This window comes from Acomys russatus, chromosome 14 (genome assembly GCF_903995435.1).
Source record: "Acomys russatus chromosome 14, mAcoRus1.1, whole genome shotgun sequence".
Taxonomy (NCBI): domain Eukaryota; kingdom Metazoa; phylum Chordata; class Mammalia; order Rodentia; family Muridae; genus Acomys; species Acomys russatus.
This window is the reverse complement of record NC_067150.1, coordinates 30321979-30341949: the sequence shown is the minus strand read 5'-3', so window position 1 is coordinate 30341949 and position 19971 is coordinate 30321979. Positions and strand designations below refer to the sequence as shown.

Here is a 19971-nt window from a genome sequence, read left to right as displayed (position 1 = left end):
CGCGCCCAGCATGCAGCTCTGCCTCCGCAGCCTCAGTGCGCTTCGCTGCGCGTACTGCAGAGGGCGCCCAACGCCTCGCCCAAGAACTCTCACCAAAAAAAAAAAAAAAAAAAAAGAAAGAAAGAAAGAAAGAAAGAAAAGAAATGCAACCATCAAGTCCTTTCGTTCTCTGGGCAACGAAAGGGGGCGCCCCGCGTCTTTGTGCCATTTCCACCCCAGCCTAGCCTCAACTCCTAAACCTGGGGCTAGGAAAGAGGAGAGGGTTCCCATGGTGTCTGACGAGGCCCCTTGCTCAGTTGGGAAGGGAAGTCCTATCCCACACCTGCCTGTCACCCCTTTTTTTTCTTCCGAGGAGCGCACCGGAGAGCAGACCCTCTCGCTCTCCTTTGTTTATGCAAAAGACTCCGAACGCCTGGAGGCTTGGCAGGAGGAGTCTCCCAAGGCCCTGCCCCCTGATAGCCCCTCCCCCGCTGGGCTCCTGGGGTTGCGGCCGGAAGGTTTTTAATCTCTGCGTGTGCATGTTACCATACAGGGTTGGAATGTGAACAATAAAGAGGAATGTCCAAGTGTTCAGAGGGTGCAGGGGGTGGGGGGAGTGAGGGGAGAGGGGTTTGCATGAAGCCACTAATGGGAGCCAGAACAAATCTCATTTAATCAAGACAAAACTCAGAAACAGGGTGGGGGCAGAAGTTAGGTAAAAAGGTAGGAGCCATACAAAGACACCTAGGTGGAAACCTATTCCTTTGACCCAAGCGAACTTCCTGTTTGCTGCATCATCTCTGGGGATTCAAATTCCTTCCTTCCCTTACTGATAGTGACAAAGAGGAATTCCCCACACCACTAGAGAGGAGGTACACACACCCCACTAACACAGGAGTCAGAAATCAGACAACCATAGAGAGTTTGGACTTGGTGGTCGTTACGGTGCTGGCTGACGCGGACTTGTCCAGAAGGCCTTGGCTATAATAGGCCTTCATAGAAGCTTGCTCAGAAACCCCGGGAGCGGTGGCATCCTCCCTGAAGGATAAAAACAAAGTCATACAGAGGCTAAAACATCCCTTTTTAGGCAACTACCATCCTCTGACATTTAAATTGTTGCCGTCCTGAGAATCGTCTGTGGAACTTTGTTTAAAATGAAGAGTCCAGGCGGGTCTCCACTGACACACAAACTTTTGCCTTGGGAGGCATAGAAAAGGACCTAAATCTGAATGTTTAGACAAGTTCCTGGTGAGTTTGTCTAGGCCCTCTGAAAGCCACATTGTAAGAAATGTCCTGAGGGTTGAAGAGATGGCTCAATGGGTGGAATGCTTCCTTTGTAAGCAGGAAGATCTTAATGTGCCATCCCCCAGCATCCTCCAGACAGCTGGAGAGGTGGAGCCAGGTGGACCTCTGGGGCTCACTCAACATCTAGCTTACTTGGACAACTCCTAACCAGTGAAAAATGACTCCAAAAAGTTGTCCTCGGACTTCCATGTGTGTCCACAGAGCACGTAGACTGCTCCACAGAAGTACAGAATGAACACACAATATTAATAACCTAAAATAAGTAAAAATAAGAGGGACAGCCTTCCTAGAAAGGCCAAGTTATCTTCTGGCCACACGCACACTCGCCTGCACAAACACATGCAGACATGTACATTTGTGTACATGCATACACAACAAGAAAAAAAGATGGTTGGGTGTGGCGGTGCACACCTTTAATCCCAGCACTTGGGAGACAGAAAGATAAGGATCTCTGAGTTCGAGACCAGCCTAATCTACATAGAGTTCCAGGCTAGCCAAGGCTACCTAGTGAGACCTTGTCTAAGGAAAGAAAGAGAAATGTTATACCAATCCCTATGCTGACCCCATGCCTTGCAGCTAAAGCATCAAGTGTATAACAAAGACAGCTTGGACCTTTGTAATTGTCCCATTCAGAATAACTAATCTCAGAACAAATACAATTCCTGGCATCCACCACCTACCATCCACCTCCCTCCCATTACCTCTCTGTAGGATATATATATCTAAATGCATTAAGTGATTATACACACACACACACATATTAGGTGAGATATACTTAAATGCATTAAGATATATATATATATCTTCCATATAAATTATATATATGAAAAAACTTTTTTCATATATATATACATATGTGTATATATATATATATATATATATATATATATATATATATACATATGTATATATATGAGAAAAAACTTTTTTTCATTGTGAGGAGGAGGACCAGGGCAGTCCTACAAACTGAGCCATTCCCTATGCCAGTTTATGATCCAATCCCTCCTCCCCATGCCAGAGCCAAGCAGGAATACCCTCTCCTTAAACGCTTTTAATGACATCAGCTTAAAAGCTGAAAACATCCACTTTGAAGCCAGTCTCTCTCTTATTCCTCTCTTCACCACCCCCAGCTCTCCTGCTCACCGAAGTTCACTACCCCCATATGTCTCCTTGGGCTCCTTTTTCCTCTCTTTCTGGAACCTGATCAGGCAGAATGCAGCGACTGACAGCAGCAGCACACCCAGGAGCACCCCAATCAGAGTCCCAGCCACTCGGCCTTCAGATGAGTCTAGGGAAACAGACAAGACCCTCAGGCTTACAGAAGGTTCTGCCCACCTTCAGATAGTGTCAGGTAGCCTTCCCAAGCCAGGCCTTTTGGCCAAGCCTCTACCCAGCATCCCCTACCAGTCACGGAGAGGTTCAGCTCGCAGGAGGCACTGCCCATCTGGTTGCTGGCCACACATTGGTAGGTGCCAGAGGAGGTCAGGGAGAGATTGGTGAGAATGAGCTGGCCAGACACTTCATCTAGAGAGTGAGAAGGAAGTGTGTGACCATGCATTCCACTCACAGTGAGCCTATACGACCACCACAAACACTCAATGCATGTAGTCCTTAAAACAATCTACCAAGAAAGGTCTGGCCTCATTTGATTGGTCAGAATCCTGGCTCAGAAAGGAAGGAATTTGACAAAACCCAGAGAGGAACACCAGAGCCACTGCAACTTATGTGCCCTTGCCACTCCACACAGCTGCCTTCACAGAGGAGGAGGAACTGCGTGTACCGGAAGGTGAAAATAGAAGGTGGTGCGCTTACTGGATGAGCTCAGATCCTGGATGGCAGCAGAAGTCTTAATAACTAAGCATCCGCCCTGCAGAATAGCTCTGAGCTGATCCAACTGCTTTCTGAACTCTATGTCTGCCACAGAAGGCAGAGAACACATCAAGAAATGATCTGGAGGTGGGAGTGGGGTGGAGATTTGCAGGATAAAGGGGTTTATTGGGCCTGAAACAGGGCACCTGGAACCAACAAAAAGAAGCCAAGACTTCTAAAGAAACCTACCAAATATTTGAACCAGCCCAACCTACTCGCTAGTTGCCTCTCTAGGAAGCTTGGAAGCAATTTGTTACCCTTAAGACATCTTCCAATAAGCAGACAAGTTGGCACTGTGAGACTGTTCCCTGGCCTCTACTCTCTTCCAGGCTATGAGGTGTGTTTCCCAAGAGAGACAAGAAGGCATCAACACAAGAAAGGAGGCAGGCAAGGGCCTTAGTCATGAATGGATGTGGGGTATGGGGGCTAGAGAGCAGATCTTAGGTCTCCAATCATCCCAATGCCCTGCACGCTTACCTTGAACCATGCTACCAGGAGGAGGTGTAGGAGAAGATCCGAGGCGTACCCAGTTGTACACTGGCTTGGGTGCTCCCTCGGAAGAGCTGCATCTCAGTGCAGCAGAACCTCCCACAGAGGTTTGCCCACTCTGGCTGCATACAGGGTGACTGGGGGGCACTGCAAAAACCATGGAAGAACCTCAGGGATGCTCTAAGCCCAGACTTGGTGAGCTCAACATTTCCTGTTTCAATACCTCTGCCAAATAGTGGTCCATACTGCTGACGTGACTTCCTCTACTGGGAATCCTGAGTCATAGAAAAGCCTTCCTCATGCTGAGCCCAAACATGTTAATGTGATGTCAAGCCATTGGCTCCAATTCTTGCCATCTGGGCCCATGAAGAAAAATTATAACTTCTTTCTACATGAAGGCCCTTCCGCTGTTTGAATACATGGGCCACATACCACGTCTTCGGCCTTCTCTCTTTTTATACAAACATCCCTGTCTGCTTTTAAAATTTCTTGCTCAGCTTAGAACAGGCTCTGATTTACTGTGAGGTGGAGGATCTGAACACAATGTGGTACTCTATTACAGAGGCTTTGTTCCTCTAATGGCCACTTCCCTTCTCTGTCACCGACAGTTGGAAGGACTGAATGCAAGGCTGAGCTACCCATGGGAGGTTGGTCGAGTATGCTTGGACTCAGGACCCCTAGATCTGTTCCTTCTCTTTCTGTCTCTCTGCCTCTGCCTCTGTCTCTGTCTGTCTCCCTCCCTCCCTTTCTCTCTCTCTCTCTCTCTCTCTCTCTCTCTCTCTCTCTCTCTCTCTCTCTCTCTCTCTCTCTCTCTCCAGTTTGATACTAGGCCACCCAAGCAGCTAAGTGCTTGGACTGCCTGTCAGGACCGAGGGGTTTGGCAGGGTCAGGGCACCCTCACAAGGTGGAATCGAGGCTAGTTCATCCTCAGCACACCTTACCCAGCACCGTAAGGTTGATTAACCCCAAGCCATTGGTGTAGAAATCTGGAGGGTTGTTAACATTGCAGAGGTAAGTTCCAGTGTCTGAAGGGCGGAGGCCAGTCAGTTTCAGGGTAGCCACTCCTCCTGTGGGCGGGTTGTGGAGAAGGCTGGCCCGGTCTGCTTTCGAGCCCGTGGGATATAGGTGGCCATTGGTGAAGTACAGAATCTGAGAAGAGGCCCAAGGTACACACAGTTGTCCCTTTTCTGCCTAGCAGCAATGGGCAGAACAGTATACTACCAATCACCCCACCTCCAGTTCAGTGAATTTAGTTCCTGAAGCGGGCTACATTTGCGTAGGGGAATTGGGACACATGAATTATGGGAAAGGGAGGGAGAAAGTAGGGCCAAACAGGCTGAGGCCTCAGGAGGCAACCCATCTCCCCACCCTTCATCCTCCGTGGGCCCTCTGTCCCTGGCCAACCCTAGCGGGCACCCTGCCCTCAACTCACAGGCACAGATGCAGAGATGGGCCTCCCAGGACGCACAAAGCTCCATTCCAAGGCAAAGCTGTCACCCACTTTTGTGTTGTAACTGCAGCTCAGCTCAGCCGTCTTGCCCGTCGGCATGCTCAGTGGCTCAGTGGGCACGGTCACCTCCACGGCTAGCCCTGGGACTGAGGACCACAACCCCACAGATCTGAAGGGTCTGTCCCACACTACAATGGTTGTTTAGAGGCCCGGGCTTCCCTTGCCACGACATAACCCCCTCCTTAAATTCAACCTCTTCTCTCCTGAAACTTGAGGTTTCAGGGAGGGAGGAGCCCACGGCCCAACCCGGTTTTTGTGGGTAAAAGGTCCAAGACTGGGCCTGGTATGAGGGTGTATTGGCAGAAAGGCAAACAAGAAAAGGCCCTGCAGTGTTAAATATTTAGATGGCGAGAGAGGCCAAACTCATTAGCTTGCCTCCCCGCTCTGCCCTCCCGGCCTTCGAAGCCCCTTTCCCAGCCTGACACAGTGGATCCTGGTTCCAGGCACTGAGAAGCCCTGCCCTGCCCCCCAGCTCTCGCCTTGCTCCCGCCCTACCAGCCTCTCCTCACCGCTAAGGCACAGGAAGGCCAGCAAGGGCCCGCAGAGGAAAGCCCACACCAGGGTCCAGGCCATGCCACGACTGTCTCCAGGTCCTGTCCTCTGTCAGCCTGGAGGGCGTAAGGGGGGACGAAAACCCGAAGGGCAGCCGCCTTGTGTTGGGCAGGAGACAGACTGGCTATCTCAGAGCAAACAAGGGCAGAGGCGGGCACCCTAGGGTAAGGAAACCGCTCCTCCCTCCTGCAGGCCTGATTCTGAGATACTTCTTCCTCCCCTGTCCACATTTTCTGAAGCTTTCAGGCCCTACGAAAGGGTGCAGGGTCTTAGAGCCGGGCACCCTAAAGCAAGGAGTCAGAACTGGACTTCTACAAGGGACCTATTTTTAGCAGAAAAAAACAAGGCATCCTGATACCGACTGGCAGATGATGTCACCTTGGGGACCATAGGCAGTGAGCATGCATCCTGGGAGCTAAGCTGTCCTGGACCCTTCAGAGATTCTCTTCCCACCACTTGCTGGGATAAAAGTCTCTCCAGGGAAACTACACCCACTTCTCCATTCCCAGAGGCACTGGGACAGGGAAACTGAGATCCGAAGGCCCCACACTTGGTAAAAAAAAGAACAAGGTGGTATAGGGACATCAACCTGTAAGACACCATATGTCTCTCTTCAATTGACAAAGAGGACTGCTATCCAAAGGGTGGTACATGTGTTAAGGACCCAGTGGCATGGGAAAGGAGACATAGGTGAGGTTCCTCTCCTCCATCCTGTAGAGGAAGAGCAGTGGAGTATCTAGAGACCCAAGCCCTGGGCCCCCAAGTTTCAGTGGGAAGCACCCCAGTTCCTTATCACCTCCTTGCTGTTCAGACTAGGTTAGGAGCCCCTTAGCCTCAGGCTCTTGGCACCTTCTCTTTCCACATAACAGGGAATGGCCACTCCACAGACCCTAGAAGAACTCTAAGGCAGAAAGCCATGCAGTTGTGTAAGGCTTTCTGGACGTACCACCTGAGTAGGTAGGATCTACTTCACAGCCTGCCGCAACTCAACTCCTGAGAGGCCCTAGTTAGCAGAAAGTGACTTGACTGCTTGTCCACGCAAATGCAATGTATCTTTATTGACATTTGAAATATAAAAAAACAAAACCATCAATTTCAAGTTAGTTTCATTAGAAATGTCTTCGCTATCTGCTGCTCCAGCAAAACCCAGCCAAGCCAGCAGGACAGGTTATATTAATACAGGGAGCTGGAGTGGGCAGCGAAGGACAGCGTTAGATAAGGGTGTTGTACAGATCACAGAGCCAGGGGCCTCACTGACTGGCAGTCTCCTCGGGAGCCCCTGGAGGGTAGCCAATCTCAGCAGCATTCATCTGGCTTCACAGAGACAAGCAGGGAAGAGGTGGAGCCTCCCTGCTTCCAACCCCCAATCTCAGGTCCATGAGGCCCAGTGTTCCAACAATAAAAGGAGGTAGGGGCAAAGGGCTGGAGGTCTAGAGCATGGGTATCCTCCCAAGACACAGTCCTCTGTGCCACAGGTGACCTTTACAGGAAGGTGAAACACCAGACCTAACTAATGAGTCCCTGGGCCATCACACGAGAGACCCAGCCTGACTCTGTGCAGGCACCATCACAGGCACAGCACCCATGCGGCTCAGAACAGAAGAGGAAACTGCACCTGGGCTCAGGGCTACTGCCTGAGGTGGGGGCCCATCTGTCCTGGGCAGTCTTGGTGAGGGCAGGGCCTGGCTAGACACACTGGGTGTGGGAGTAAATGTGCCAGGTCTTGGAGAAGCACCCTTGGGTGGCCGCAGAGCTCGTGCTGAGGTGACAGAGGAAAGTGTCCCATTCTTGGAGATTGTGTCTGAGCCTTTGGTCCAAGGCAAGGTCCGTGGAGCAATGGCATCTTCCCTGGTCATCAAATAAGTAGCATATCAGAGGCAGAAAGGGGGAAGGAGGAAGAGTTTCTACAAGGTTGTCTTGCTGCTCTCCTTACTCACACACACCCCAACTCCCTTTTTTTTCCCTTTAAATCTTCCCATAAATATTGCTCCAGCTACTGCCCATCTTTCCACTAAAATGAGAGAGGCCCGAATTCCAAGATGCCAGAGAAAAGTCGGAAGAGTTCCCACCTCCTCAAAGATCAGGAACACCTACTTGATATCATTGGCCAGCTCCTCCATGGTCTTGCTCCGGCGTTGGTACAACAGGACCAGTCCAGCCAGCAGCATCAACCCAATGAGAGTGCCCACAACTGCTCCAGCGACTACTGCAGCCTTAGACCCTGGGAAATGCTCGGTTTCAGAGAGGGGACACTTATCTGCTCATTATCCACCCAAGTCCCATTGCTCCACTATCACCATGGCACTCTCCCTTTTTCTGTTAGGATGGGGGTAGAGGGCTGCCATGTAGGAAATGGCTAGATGCCACCAAACATTTGTCCCTGCCTTTGACCAAGTCCAAGTCCTAGTAATGGTTCAACGAGAACCAGCAGGCAGGCTTCATCTTTCCTGCAAAGCCACCCACTGACCATACTTCTACCACACTTACCCCTCACTGACCTGTCATCACTTCCAGGGTCACGTTGCACTGGGAAAAGTCCACTTTGTTTTGGGCCTTGCAGACATAGACTCCAGACATGGCAGTGGAAATGTTGGTGAGCTTTAAGGATCCACGGACGGTATCTATGAACACAGTTTAGCTATCAGCCCAAGGGCCGATGTTTCCATTCAGAAAACATCTATCCTGTGCCCTATTTCTGGAATGTCCTCTTTGAGTCTGAGAGTCACTGCTTATCTGTGGCCTAGTGAGTAGAAGGAATGCGGCCGCACTCTGGGCTCTGCAGATGGGCTAGCTCAATGCCTGCTCCATTTGTATTCCTCCCTGGTCCCAACTGATTTCTAAATGGAAGTGCTACACAGGAAAAACCAAAACATTGTTTTGACATTTCTGAAAGGCAATGTGAGGAGGGGGAGGGAACAGAAAGAACATTTGACGAGGAACTAGAAGAGCTGGGATCCCAAATGCCTATGTGACCCTTGTGAGTGCCCACTTCATCTGTAAAATAGGGATCCCACTCCTTACCAGATGGGCTTGAGAAGAGTGCACAGGCTAAGCCGGCTGATGCGTTGGCTGTTGACTCTGTGCTCAAACTCTGTACCTGTCCTAGCTTATCCTCCACGAGAAACCTGTCCACAGAGCCCTTTTAAAACTATTATTTAATTGTTCAAATGCTCAAAAGAGAGGCCAGAGAAACAGTTCAGAAAATTGCTGACCAACCACCATAAGCAAATCCCAGTGAGAAGCTCTGTCTCAAAAACTAAGGTAGCTAGCTCCTGGGAATGCCACTCACAGTCGACAGCGGGCTACACACACACACGTTCCTGCACACACACATACACTCAACTTATATTTGAAAAAAGGAGTCCAATGGGCCCCAGGAGTTTAGTTCAGTAGTAAAATTGATGTTTAGTGTGTGCAAGACACTGGGTTCCATCCATGGCACCAATAAAATAAAGTAAGTAGGTCCAGTGAAAAGTAGAAAAGGGGAAAAAATAAAAATATTTATGCCCAGCGCCTACATCCAGTAGTTATTAACACTTTACTATCCTCGTGTTGTTTCTTAAATTGTTTCTTTCTCTTCCCCCACTGATATTTTAAAGTAATATTTTACGGCCAGTGAGATGGTTCACTAGGTAAAGACATTTGCCACACAAGCCTTCTAAAAAGTAGAAGGAAAGAATCAACTTCACAATGTTGTCCTCAAGCATGGCATGCATGCTCACACATCCATCATGTGCACACATAATAATAATAATAATAATAATAATAATAATAATAATAATAATAATAATAATAAGAAGAAGAAGAAGAAGAAGAAGAAGAAGCAATAAATAACTTGTTTAAAATATTTAGAGTAATACTTCAAAATGTATCCTCAAAAACAATATCAAGGCTGAGTGTGGTGGTGCACACCTGTAATCCTAGCACTCAGGGAGGCAAAGTCAGGCAGATCTCTGTGAGTTTGAGGACAGCCTGGTCTACAAAGTGAGTACAGGACAGCCAAAGCTACACAGAGAAACCCTGTTGGGTGGGGGGGGGTGCAGGGGGAAGGGATATGTGTGTGTGTATATATATATATATGTGCTGGAGAGATGGCTTAGTGGTTAAGAGCACTGGCACTTCCCACCCACCCCCCACTTTACATGGAGATCATAGTCCGCGCCCTCTTCTCTTCCCAGCCCACCCTCCCTTCCTCCCTCTTCCTCCATCCTCCTTACCCTATACCTGAGTAAAGGGGAGCCCCTCCCCCAATACACCCACCCCAGCTCATCAAGTCACATCAGAATTGAGCATGTCCACTTCCCTTGTGGCCTGGTGAGGCAGCCCTGCCAGGGGGGAGTAGTCAAAAAGCAAGCAACTGCGTCCATGTCAGAGACAGTCCTTGCTCCCCTTACTAGAGGACCGACATGAAGCCTGAGCCGCTCATCTGCTACATCTGTGTAGGGGACTTAGATCCAGTCTATGCATGGTCCTTGGTTGGTGCTTCAGTCTCTAAAAGCCCCTCTGGGCCCTGTTTAGTTGGCTCTGTTGGTCTTGTGGCACTCCTGTCACCTCCAGGTCCTTCTATCCCCCCCTTCTCCCTTTTCACAAGACTCCCTACACTTTGCTCAATGTTGGGCTGTAAGTCTCCACATCTGTTTGGATCAGCTACTGGGTGGAGCCTCTCAGAGGATAGCCATGCTAGGCTCCTGTATGAAAGCATAGCAGAGTATCATTAATAGTGTCAGGGATAGGCTCTCTTCTATAGTGTGGGGCTCAGGTTGGGCCAGGCATTGGTTGGACATTCGTCTCTGCTCTATCTTGATCCCTCCACATCTTGTAGGCAGGGTAAATTTTGGGTTGAAGTTTTTGTAAGTGGGTTGGTGTTCCCCTCTCTCCAATAGGAGTCCTGTCTAGTTAAATGGTGTCCTTTTCAGTCTCTATGACTCCTGCTACTAAGAATCTCAACTAGAGTTAACCCTTATCCTCCCAGAAGCCTACCCTGTCCTAGGTCTCCAGCTTCTCACAGAGATGCCTCCACCTGTGGTTTCTCTTCACCTTGCGGGCCTTCTGTCCTCCTACCTTGTTCCCTCTCATCAACCACTTCTGCTGTCTATTCTATTTCCTTTTCTGAATGAGATTTAAGCCTCCTCCAATGGGTCCTCCTTCTTACTTATTTTCTTTGGGACTGTGAATTGTAGTATGTTTATCCTGTACTACATGGCTAAAATCTGCTTATAAGTGAATATAATCATATGTATCTTCCTAGGTCTGGGTTACCTCACTCAGGATGGTCTTTTCTAGTTCCATTCATTTCTCTGCAAAAGATATCCTTGTTTTTAATAGCTGAGTAGTATTCCATTGTATAAATTCATCACAGTTTCTTTATCCATTCTTTGGTTGAGGGACATCTGGGTTGTTTCCAGTTTCTGGCTAGTATGAATAAAGCTGGTATGAACATAGTTGAGTAAATGTCCTTATTGTATGGTGGAGTATCTTTCCAGTATATACCCACGAGTGGTTTAGCTGGGTCTTGAGGTAGAGCTATTCCCAATTTTCTGAGAAAGTACCAGATTGAAGTGGTTATAGCACTGGCTGCTTTTCCAGAAGTTTTAAGTTCAATTCCCAGCAACCATGTGGTGGTTCACAACCATCTGTAATGAAATCTGATTCCCTCTTCTGGTGTGCATGAAAAACAGAGTACCCATACATAAAATAAATAAATAGATCTTTAAAAAAAACACAATATTCATGAAGCTGGGTGTAGTGGTATACATCTTTAATCCCAGTACTTGGGAGGCAGAAGCAGGCAGACCTCTCTGTAAGTATGAGGTCAGCCTGGTCTACATAGTGAGCTCCAGGTCAGCCAGAGATACATAACAAGACGCTGTCTCAGGGAAAAAGAAAAGAAAAGAAAAAGAAACTCTTGTTGTTTTAGACAATCAAAAACTATTGCAGAGCCTTAGAAATTAGTAATGATTTTCTAAAGTCATTGAATGTTTCATATTTAAAATATTCCAGTTGCCAAGCAACTGAGTTGAGTGATGTAATCACAGCACTCAGGAGTCTAAAGCAGAAAAGAATCATTATTTTAAGGCCAGTCTTAGCTATGTAGTAAGACTGTGTCCAAAACCAAGAAGCTAGGTGTGTGGGTCCATGGCAGAGTGTCTGCCGTTCATGTCCAAGGTCCTGAGTTCAATTGCCAGCAACACACACACACACACACACACACACACACACACACACACACACCAAATACTTTTTATAGTTGGCGCGTATAAATCTCATCTTACAAACAAGAGCATGGGAGCAGGGTCACAACATTCTTGAGCGGCAGGACTGAAACTTGAAGAAGCCACTTTGGCTCCAGACCTCAGTAACAGTACACACAGTCGCTGGAAGCACTGGGCACAGCACATACTAAGGCTACATCTTCCCACTCTCTTTCCATGTCTTCTTCCGGTCCCTTTCAGTAATGCCTGTCCTTGCCACCCCAGTCTCTGAGGCCCCTCTCATCCTGCCCCATCTTCAGCTACTATCTCAGTGACCTGCAGCAACTCCCTTACCTAAGGCTGGTCCAAAGAAGACCTGGGCGGACGGGGCCAGCTTCTCCCAGTGGTATTGTGCAGTAGGCTTACTCCTTGGGGACTTGCAGTTCAGGGTCACATTGGTCCCCACGTAGGGTACACCCTGTAAACTACAGGATGGAGGAGCTGGAGGAACTAGAAAAGGGGAGATAGGTTAAAATCCATACCCTAAGGAGCCAGACTCTTCTTTCCCCCATCTCTTTTGTCATTTGACATTTCATCACTTGAGAGGGAGACCTGCCTGACTTCCCTGTGCTGGGGCTGGGGCGGGATCCAGAGCTGTGCCCTTCTCACTCACCCAGCACTTTGAGCTCTATGCTTTTGCTGTCATGGTTCACACTCGCATTGCCGTCACCATTTTGCACGTTGACAGAACAAACGTAGGTCCCAGAGTCTCTCTCTTGGACAGCCTCCAGCCGCAGGGACACATTCCGTGTTGGCAAAGGGTGGACAAGGGATACTCGAGGGTTACTTGACAAAGCTCCGTTGAAATAGGTCAACACCTAGTGGGGACAGGACATGCATCCGTTACTAGTCTCTCTGATGCACCCTCTGTCTCAGCCTGCCTCCCTCCTCCGAAATGGACTTCTTCCCAGCCTCCTCACTTGAACCCAGCCTTCTGACGGGAACCATTTTTTCATTCACTCATCTTCTCACTCACCCTCTCTCAACACACGGCAGTTTTCACTTCCCCTGTAGAACATCTTTCCAGCTCTTTTGGTGGCTTTTAGGGGAGTACCATAGTGGGAAGGGAAAGGACAATGTGAAAGAGTAAATTGCAAGTTTGTAACACCTAAAAAAAGCTGTTTGTTTGTTTGTTTGTTTCTTAATTTAAAAAGGTATGGTGGCCAGGCATGGTGGTGCATGCTTGAGGCAGAGGCAGGCAGATCGGTGTGAGTTCAAGGCCAGCCTGCTCTACAAAGTGACTCTAGGCTGGTACACAGAGAAATCCTGTCTCAAAAATAAAATAAACAGGAAGAAAGAAAGAAAGAAAGGCCACATTTTAAAAAAGAGTAAAACGCTCTCAGTTTCTTGCTTTGAACAGTTATAACATCTCAAGGTCGAGGCTGACTAATCATCCTAAGAACTGACTTTCTTCCCACCCCTTCCGAAATATGCAAAGACTATATTGGCCAGCGTCATTTTACTTTTTCCCTCCTGACAAATATTCTAGAAGCTAATATAGAACCATATAGGTGGAGCACTTATAACACGGAAGCTGGAAAGCCACAAACAGGTAGTCTCTGGGACTTGCTGGCTGGCCAACACAATCCAGTAGGTGAGCTTCAGGGTTTCTAGCATGAGATCCTGTCTCCAAAACAGGGTAGACAGCACCTGAAGAGTGACACCTAAAGGTTGATTTCTGGCTTTTACATGCATGTACACATGAGCATGCACACACATGTACACACATCACTGTATATACACATACAAATGTGAACGTACACGCAAACGTATGTAAATGAGGGATTGCACTAGAGTTGAGTGTCTGCCTTGCTCTAGTGTTCGAGGTTCCAAACCCAGCACTCCACAATCCCTGCACTTGGGAGACAGAGGCAAGAGAACTGGGATTTTTAAGGCCATAGTGAACTGTATGAGACTGTCTTAGACAAAACAAAACAAGCCCAAGTTCAAGGCCAGCCTGCTCTACATAGTGAATTCCAGGACAGACAGGGCTGTAGAGAGAGACCCTGTCTCAAAACAAAACAAACAAGGGGGGGGGGGAGAAAACAACATAACAAGATAAAATGACTTCCTTGAATACATTTTCTAAGAAGGTGCAAGGAATCAGTCCATACAAGTGACGGAATCTGAAAAATGGTCACACTAGCTTTTGGATAAAAGAATCGCCGAGGGCCAGTCCAGAGCCAGTTCAGTCTGGACATTGAACTCAGATCTTCACGCTCGAAGGACAAGCATGCCAGAGGACCAGAGATGTCAAGTGGTGGAAGGTGACCATACTGCCTTTCACAGATATGAAGAAGTGGGAAGTTTGGAGAAAACAAGGTGGCTTGCTGTTTATAAAAACAGTGCCACCAAGCCTTGTGATCTGAGTTCAATTCCTGGAAGTCATATAAAGACAGAAGGAAAGAACTGACTCCTAAAAGTTGCTCTCTGACCTCCATACTAGCACCATGGTCCACACAAGCCCACTCATACACAAGCGTCATGATGATGATGATGATGATGATGATGATGATGATGATGATGATAAATTTTGCTTTAAAAAGGAAAAGGGGAATGGTTTAGAAGGCAGATGGATCCAGGAAGAGATGTGGTCTGTGTTTCCCAGTATCTCCAGCCCGGAAAATGTTAGCACACAGTGAGTGGAGCTTTTAAAATTAGTGATGCAGGCCCATGGTGGGCCCCTGCCTTCAATCGCAGCACTCAGGAGCCAGAGACAGGCAGGTCTCTAAGTTTTGAGGTCAGCTGGGTATACAGGATGAGACCAGGTCTCCAATAACAAAAAGGTTGTGTTTTACTCACTTGGTGTTTCTTCTATCCTCAGCCCTACCCACACACACCCCATACCTACCTCTGTGTTTTTACCACAGTTTGTGTACTGGACTTTACAATGAGAGCCAGCACTAATACTGCTGAGGCGGTCTTCTCTTCCCTATAAAATTGTCCTCTGTCCTCATCCCTGGACAGCTTATTCCTACATGCCTCGATTGTCATTCGCTAAGAGTTTCCTCTCACCTGGGTTAGTTCCTTTCCTTCTTGTTGAAAGAACCAACTCAGGACGGACACCTCCCGGGTGTGGGACGAAGACTCCTGCTGCCGTGTCACCGTATACCAGGCAGGGAGCACCACTTCTTTTCCCTCTACAGCTTCCAGTTTGTAAAGGCCTGTGGGCACGTGCACCTTCAGCTGCGCCAGTGAGAAGGAAGCTGAAAATACAGCAAGGAGGTGTGAGCTCCTAGGGCTGGCTGCCTGCCTAATACCTTTTGCTTGAAGGGGGAAACTTGTCACTTGAGGACCAAGCCTGGAGAACTTCTTTTCCGGGGTCCTGCTCCTCATCACTTTTCTAGGGAGGGCGGGGGGGGGGGGCGAACTGGACCACATTTCTATGAATTTATTCTAATCCAGAGGAACAAAATTGAGCAGACCTACTTTTGATCCACACCCGACATAACACACTCGCTCCTTCAGTCTCCTTGGTAAAAGGCAAGGGAGAATGGAGATGCCAGTTCAGGTCACCCGGACTCCCGCCCCGAGGTCTCAACCGGATGGCAGATCGCAGTGGGTGGAGCACAGTTACTCATTAACCCCGCGGCTCTTTCTGAACCCGGGATAGCCAGCACCAGCCCTGCACTCCTCAGCTCTTGAGCCTGCTGGTAACTGGGGGAATCCTGAGCCTCCCCCTCAGTCCTATTAAGTCAGCTCCCTAGGAAAACGCACGTCTGAGATTCAGCCAAACCCTCAAGAACACTTTTGGGGTCCTGGTTACCAAAGCAAAACACCTCTGGGTTGCAGGGAGTTTCAGGATGGGAGGTGTGGACAGTCTTCCCACGGGTAGACGGGAATGTCTCCTTCGGTTAGGAGGACACTGATGGCACTGCATTGCCCAGAACACTTGCTTTTTCCCCTTCGGAGAGGCGAGCGGGGGTAGACTGCTAAAGCCTTTAGGGAAATAACTCTGGATTAGTACAGAGCGGAGCCAGGGGACGCCGGCGGCTCACTTCTTAGGCCCTGCTCTTCCGGAGGATAGCACTGCACACAGGACAAGCAGCTATCTTGGGGAAGGTGAGCGGGCGGCCGGAGCTCGGAAGCTGCGGACTGTCTGCACTGGCAAAGGCAGACGGAAGGTCCCGCAGACCCAGAACCCACCGAGCCAGGATGCGTGCCTCCACCAACACCCCCGCCCCCATCGCTTCCCGGCCGCGTTTTAACTGAGGCCCCCACCCCTATTCCTTGTCCTTCGTGGCATCCCCCACCCCTGACATTTCCTGGCGGGTCCCTGCGGTCGGAGCAGGAAACTTGCGCCGGCCGATAAGACAGAAGACAATGAAGCGGGGCGGCTAGACCGGAGGCTCTGCAAGGCAAAAACAACCCCACCTTGAGAAGCTCCACTTCCCTCCAAAGACTCCGCCTGCAGGTCGTTCCGCTACCGCCAGGCGCACCTGGAGACTCCTGGCGGCAGCCACTTTGCCCAGCTTTCTGGGAAGTAAGGCCAGTAACGGGGGATGGAGGGGGGGGGGGAAGTGTCTTTCCCCAGATGGACCGGAGCGTCCCTTGCCAAGGGCACCCTAGATGCCTCTTGCAGGTTTTGCACTTGAAGTTCTCAAAGTGGGGCGGGGGGGTGTCGTGGGTGAGGTGCCGGGTTGGACACAGCTGCTTCGAGGCGTGCTAGAGATCTTGAGATTTCCCAGCCTTCTGCTGTAGTATCACTTCGAACAGAAGCCACCCAACCTGGTCAGACCTTTTGGTAACTAAGTGCCGCACAAAGAGAAAAATGGGGAGTAGCTGAGTTCCAACGGATTCCGGAGGTGCTCAAGAACAGCATCATTTGGTCCAATCTGAGATCAGAGTGGGAGAGCAGGCCAAGGGCCTCAGCAGAGCGAATGGGCCCTGTTCCCCAGGGCTACTATTTTTAGTTTCCCTCTTTCTCTGAGAAACTCCCCTTGTGGACTTCTCACGCTCCAGGGGCAGTTCTGAGCAGGAGGGCCTTGCTGCCTTTTGCCTTCCCCAGGAGCGATGAGCACATTTAACCCTCCAGAGGCCAAGAAGGGCAACTTTCATGGCATAGGTAGCAACATAGGCTCTGGGTCTTTGATAGGACCAACTAAGACTCAAAGCTGAAAGAGAAAAAGGAGGGGTGACCAGCAGAGGATGGCAGGGGTGACCAGCAGAGGATGGCAGGGGTGACCAGCAGAGGATGGCCGTGATGCCCAGGCAGCCAATATAGGTTTTTCCTCTCTTGCTTGGAGACCCACACTGCCCCCCCCCTCAACAAGGTAAGGGCCAAGTTGAGAAAGAATGCAGAAAAGAAACAAGCTGATGCTGAAGATGCAAAGGCAGAGCCGAGAAGCTGAAGGAACAGGAAGCTCTCCGTGCTTTGGACCCGCTAGGAAGGGCGGAATCTCTTGAGACTCCATCTGGGGACCTTAAGATTTCATGCCCTCTACATCACTAGCACAGAGACCAGGGCTGGCAGAGACTGTGGGCAGGAACAAGGAGATCTCCATTAATGCCACTGAATTATACTCTGCATTCTAGCATGTCTTGCTTGCTCTGACTTCCTCTAGCCTGAGAAAGGAGTTGAAGCAGAGGATTCCAAACCGAGATAGCAAACCCGCCTGGGGGTGAGGTAGCTTATAATGGACTTAGTTCTTACTGAGTCTTTTCTCTCAAATTAAACCGCTGGGCTACACTCAGCTCCTGCCGAAGCTAGGTGCCCTAGGGAGCTTGCCCAAGCACTTGGTTCAGGAAGTTTCCTTCCTCCGGGACCCTTTGGCACCCTCTCCCTATTTTCCTTGTCCCTTCAGATCTGAGAAAAGATAAGGATGATGGTAGACCTGACGTATGTGCTGTGACTCGTCTCAGCATTTGACCTCTTCCCGAATTTCCTGTGTCCAAATGACCTAATGGTCAGGCTTTGAGGGCACCTCCTTTGATTTCCAGGGCAGGAAGCAAGAGGGAAAGAAAGGAACTTGGTGGGGGGAAACGCTGTGACATGAAGTACTGACTAAAAGTACTTGCGTCAAGGCTGAACGCCAAGCATTCCCCTAGGGATCTCTCACATCGGCTCCAGGGTTGCAGGGGGGACTGGAACTAAGTCCTTAAGCTCTTTAGTCGCCGTTTCATCTAGTGCCTATCCAGCTGTGAGGAGTGGGGGTGGCGAGTAGACAGGAATAGCTCCCGCAACTCATCCCAGAGGCCTTGCCTGGAGATGCCATTATCCTCCTCCCCAATCCCGCACCCCAAACCAAAGCTGAGAGTCGTTCTAGCCATAGAAGGGAGCACCAACTAGTGATGGTCAGAATTGGAGGATGAGGGAAGACAAGACTGTCAAGCAAAAGTCTCGTCCAACCTTCTCCCCAAAGTCCGTCCCAGGGTCAGATTTACCTGATCAAAGACCCTCCAGGGCCGAGGTTTGACTCACCGAGGGTACTCAGTCCCAGGAACAAAATCCGCAACAAGCTGGTCTCGGGGGTTCCCGCTTTAAGAACCATGGCCCTCCTTGGCCCGGAGTAGTCGGGGCAATTGGGACACAGTGTCCACAGGTGCTATGGGTGAGCGGCGGTAACCCGAACCTGCACGGGAACCAGGCTACTGACACGGGTGGCTCCAGCCCAACTCTGCGGGTGTGCGGATGGGGAGGTGGGGTGGAGACCGACTGGACACGGGGCGGGGCATTCAAAGGGGGTGGAGAGGTCACCGTCCTACCGGGCGCGGCGCGCTAGTGACCCGCAGGGGGGGGGGGGGGGTGGGGTGGGGAGGAGGGCTCTCCTAGTCGGATCCAGCGGCCTCCACCCTGCTGTTCTTCAGACTGGGATCGGAGAAGTCGTGGCACCCCATGAACCAGATCAGGGAGCAAGAAGGAATTACATCCTGAGTCATATACACCTCCTGAGCAGGTGTCGGGCATTGAGGTGACAAAGGAGGAATGGGGAACTAACCTAAATCTAGGACCCACTCTCATCAGACACTAAAAGCCCCGTAGCTGAGGTCAGATCGCCCGCTCCAACCCTGGGGTGCTGAGTCCTCAGCCTAAGCTGGGAAGCCTTCTCAGAGGAAGTGTGTGTGAAGTGCGGGATCATGTGGGCCAGGCGCAGCCGCCAAAATGGGGATTCGAACTTTCCTCCAGGCCCCTCTCAGCGCGACTCAGGCCCGAGGCTTCGGAGAGGGGGCAGGGGGAGGACGTCCGATATCCGCTCGTCGCTACGGGCCTTCCTTCCTTCTCCTAGGGCGTGAGAGGGGCAGGATCTCCAGAGCTCCAGAAACCAAGGCCTGAGGGAGTCCCGACCCTTTGCCTCATTGCTGTGAACACGGAAGATGGGTACAAGGTAGATGAGCAGGAAACTGAGGCAAACTGTCCCCAGCTTCTCATCTGGGAACTTAATGCTGACTGGAGAGGAGGGAGCAGCTGCAAGGGGGGGACGGGATAAAAATTTCCTTTCCTCTGTACAGCCACTGGTGTCTTCGCAGCCGCGCATCCTTTCAGTGAACGGCTTAGGCCAGCTCTGATCCTTTAATTCCCAGGACTAGATCTTTCTGCTGTGAATTTAATTTTAAACCCACACCCCTCCCACGTAATTCGGTGGAGGCACCTCTGCGCCCCCTGTTGGCCGAAGGCTGCTTCAGCAGGGCACGCACTGGTTTTTGCCTTTGCCCAATGGTCAAGAAATAAATTTTAAAGATGCTTCAAATATTTGGGCAGAGCTTTGGCACTGAACAAAGTTCACGGAGGACGGAAAGCATAACCACGGATGACTGGCGTGGCCTGTTCGTAGGGAGCAGAGTTGTCAGGTAGTAGAAGCAGACTGGGCTCTTCATCTGTGCAAACTCCACCAGCTTCCAGCATCGTGCACTGGCTTTTCCTCCGTGTAGAACCTCTGCAGCTGCGTCTTCCCAGTGCAGCCAGCCTGGCTCCTCTTAAAATACCCGTCATGCAGCGGCTCTACAAAATGCCTGTCCAAACACTAGACTGCTCCTGACATCTCTGGAATCTACCTCTTGGCAGCTCAGCCAAGGGAC

The 19971-nt window shown here is 50.1% G+C and overlaps 2 protein-coding genes across 2 annotated transcripts; both read right to left on the bottom strand.

Annotated features, from left to right (window-relative positions):
• Nucleotides 1-336: 336 nt before the first annotated feature.
• On the bottom strand, nucleotides 337-6076 carry Vsig2 (V-set and immunoglobulin domain containing 2). Its single transcript, XM_051156195.1, has 7 exons — nucleotides 5662-6076; nucleotides 5075-5232; nucleotides 4584-4791; nucleotides 3631-3789; nucleotides 2689-2808; nucleotides 2428-2572; nucleotides 337-1017 (listed from the first exon to the last, which is right to left on the bottom strand). The coding sequence occupies exons 1-7, from the start codon at nucleotides 5723-5725 to the stop codon at nucleotides 885-887; spliced, it is 987 nt and encodes a 328-aa protein (XP_051012152.1). The 5' UTR covers nucleotides 5726-6076; the 3' UTR covers nucleotides 337-884.
• Nucleotides 6077-6797: 721 nt separating this feature from the next.
• Nucleotides 6798-18593, bottom strand: Esam (endothelial cell adhesion molecule). Its single transcript, XM_051156194.1, has 7 exons — nucleotides 18377-18593; nucleotides 14971-15161; nucleotides 12569-12773; nucleotides 12250-12405; nucleotides 8203-8325; nucleotides 7799-7925; nucleotides 6798-7552 (listed from the first exon to the last, which is right to left on the bottom strand). The coding sequence occupies exons 1-7, from the start codon at nucleotides 18444-18446 to the stop codon at nucleotides 7234-7236; spliced, it is 1191 nt and encodes a 396-aa protein (XP_051012151.1). The 5' UTR covers nucleotides 18447-18593; the 3' UTR covers nucleotides 6798-7233.
• Nucleotides 18594-19971: the final 1378 nt, after the last annotated feature.

Excerpts from the sequence above, each read along its gene's own strand:
- Esam (XM_051156194.1), bottom strand. The coding sequence starts at position 18,446 with ATGGTTCTTAAAGCGGGAACCCCCGAGACCAGCTTGTTGCGGATTTTG. Across the intron at positions 7,926-8,202 it reads GACCCTGGAAGTGATGACAG|GGTCTAAGGCTGCAGTAGTC; the intron begins GTCAGTGAGGGG and ends AGCATTTCCCAG. Across the intron at positions 7,553-7,798 it reads GAGCTGGCCAATGATATCAA|GGAAGATGCCATTGCTCCAC; the intron begins GTAGGTGTTCCT and ends TTTGATGACCAG.
- Vsig2 (XM_051156195.1), bottom strand. The coding sequence starts at position 5,725 with ATGGCCTGGACCCTGGTGTGGGCTTTCCTCTGCGGGCCCTTGCTGGCC. Across the intron at positions 4,792-5,074 it reads CCATCTCTGCATCTGTGCCT|ATTCTGTACTTCACCAATGG; the intron begins GTGAGTTGAGGG and ends GCCTCTTCTCAG. Across the intron at positions 3,790-4,583 it reads AATCAACCTTACGGTGCTGG|TGCCCCCCAGTCACCCTGTA; the intron begins GTAAGGTGTGCT and ends TGGTTTTTGCAG.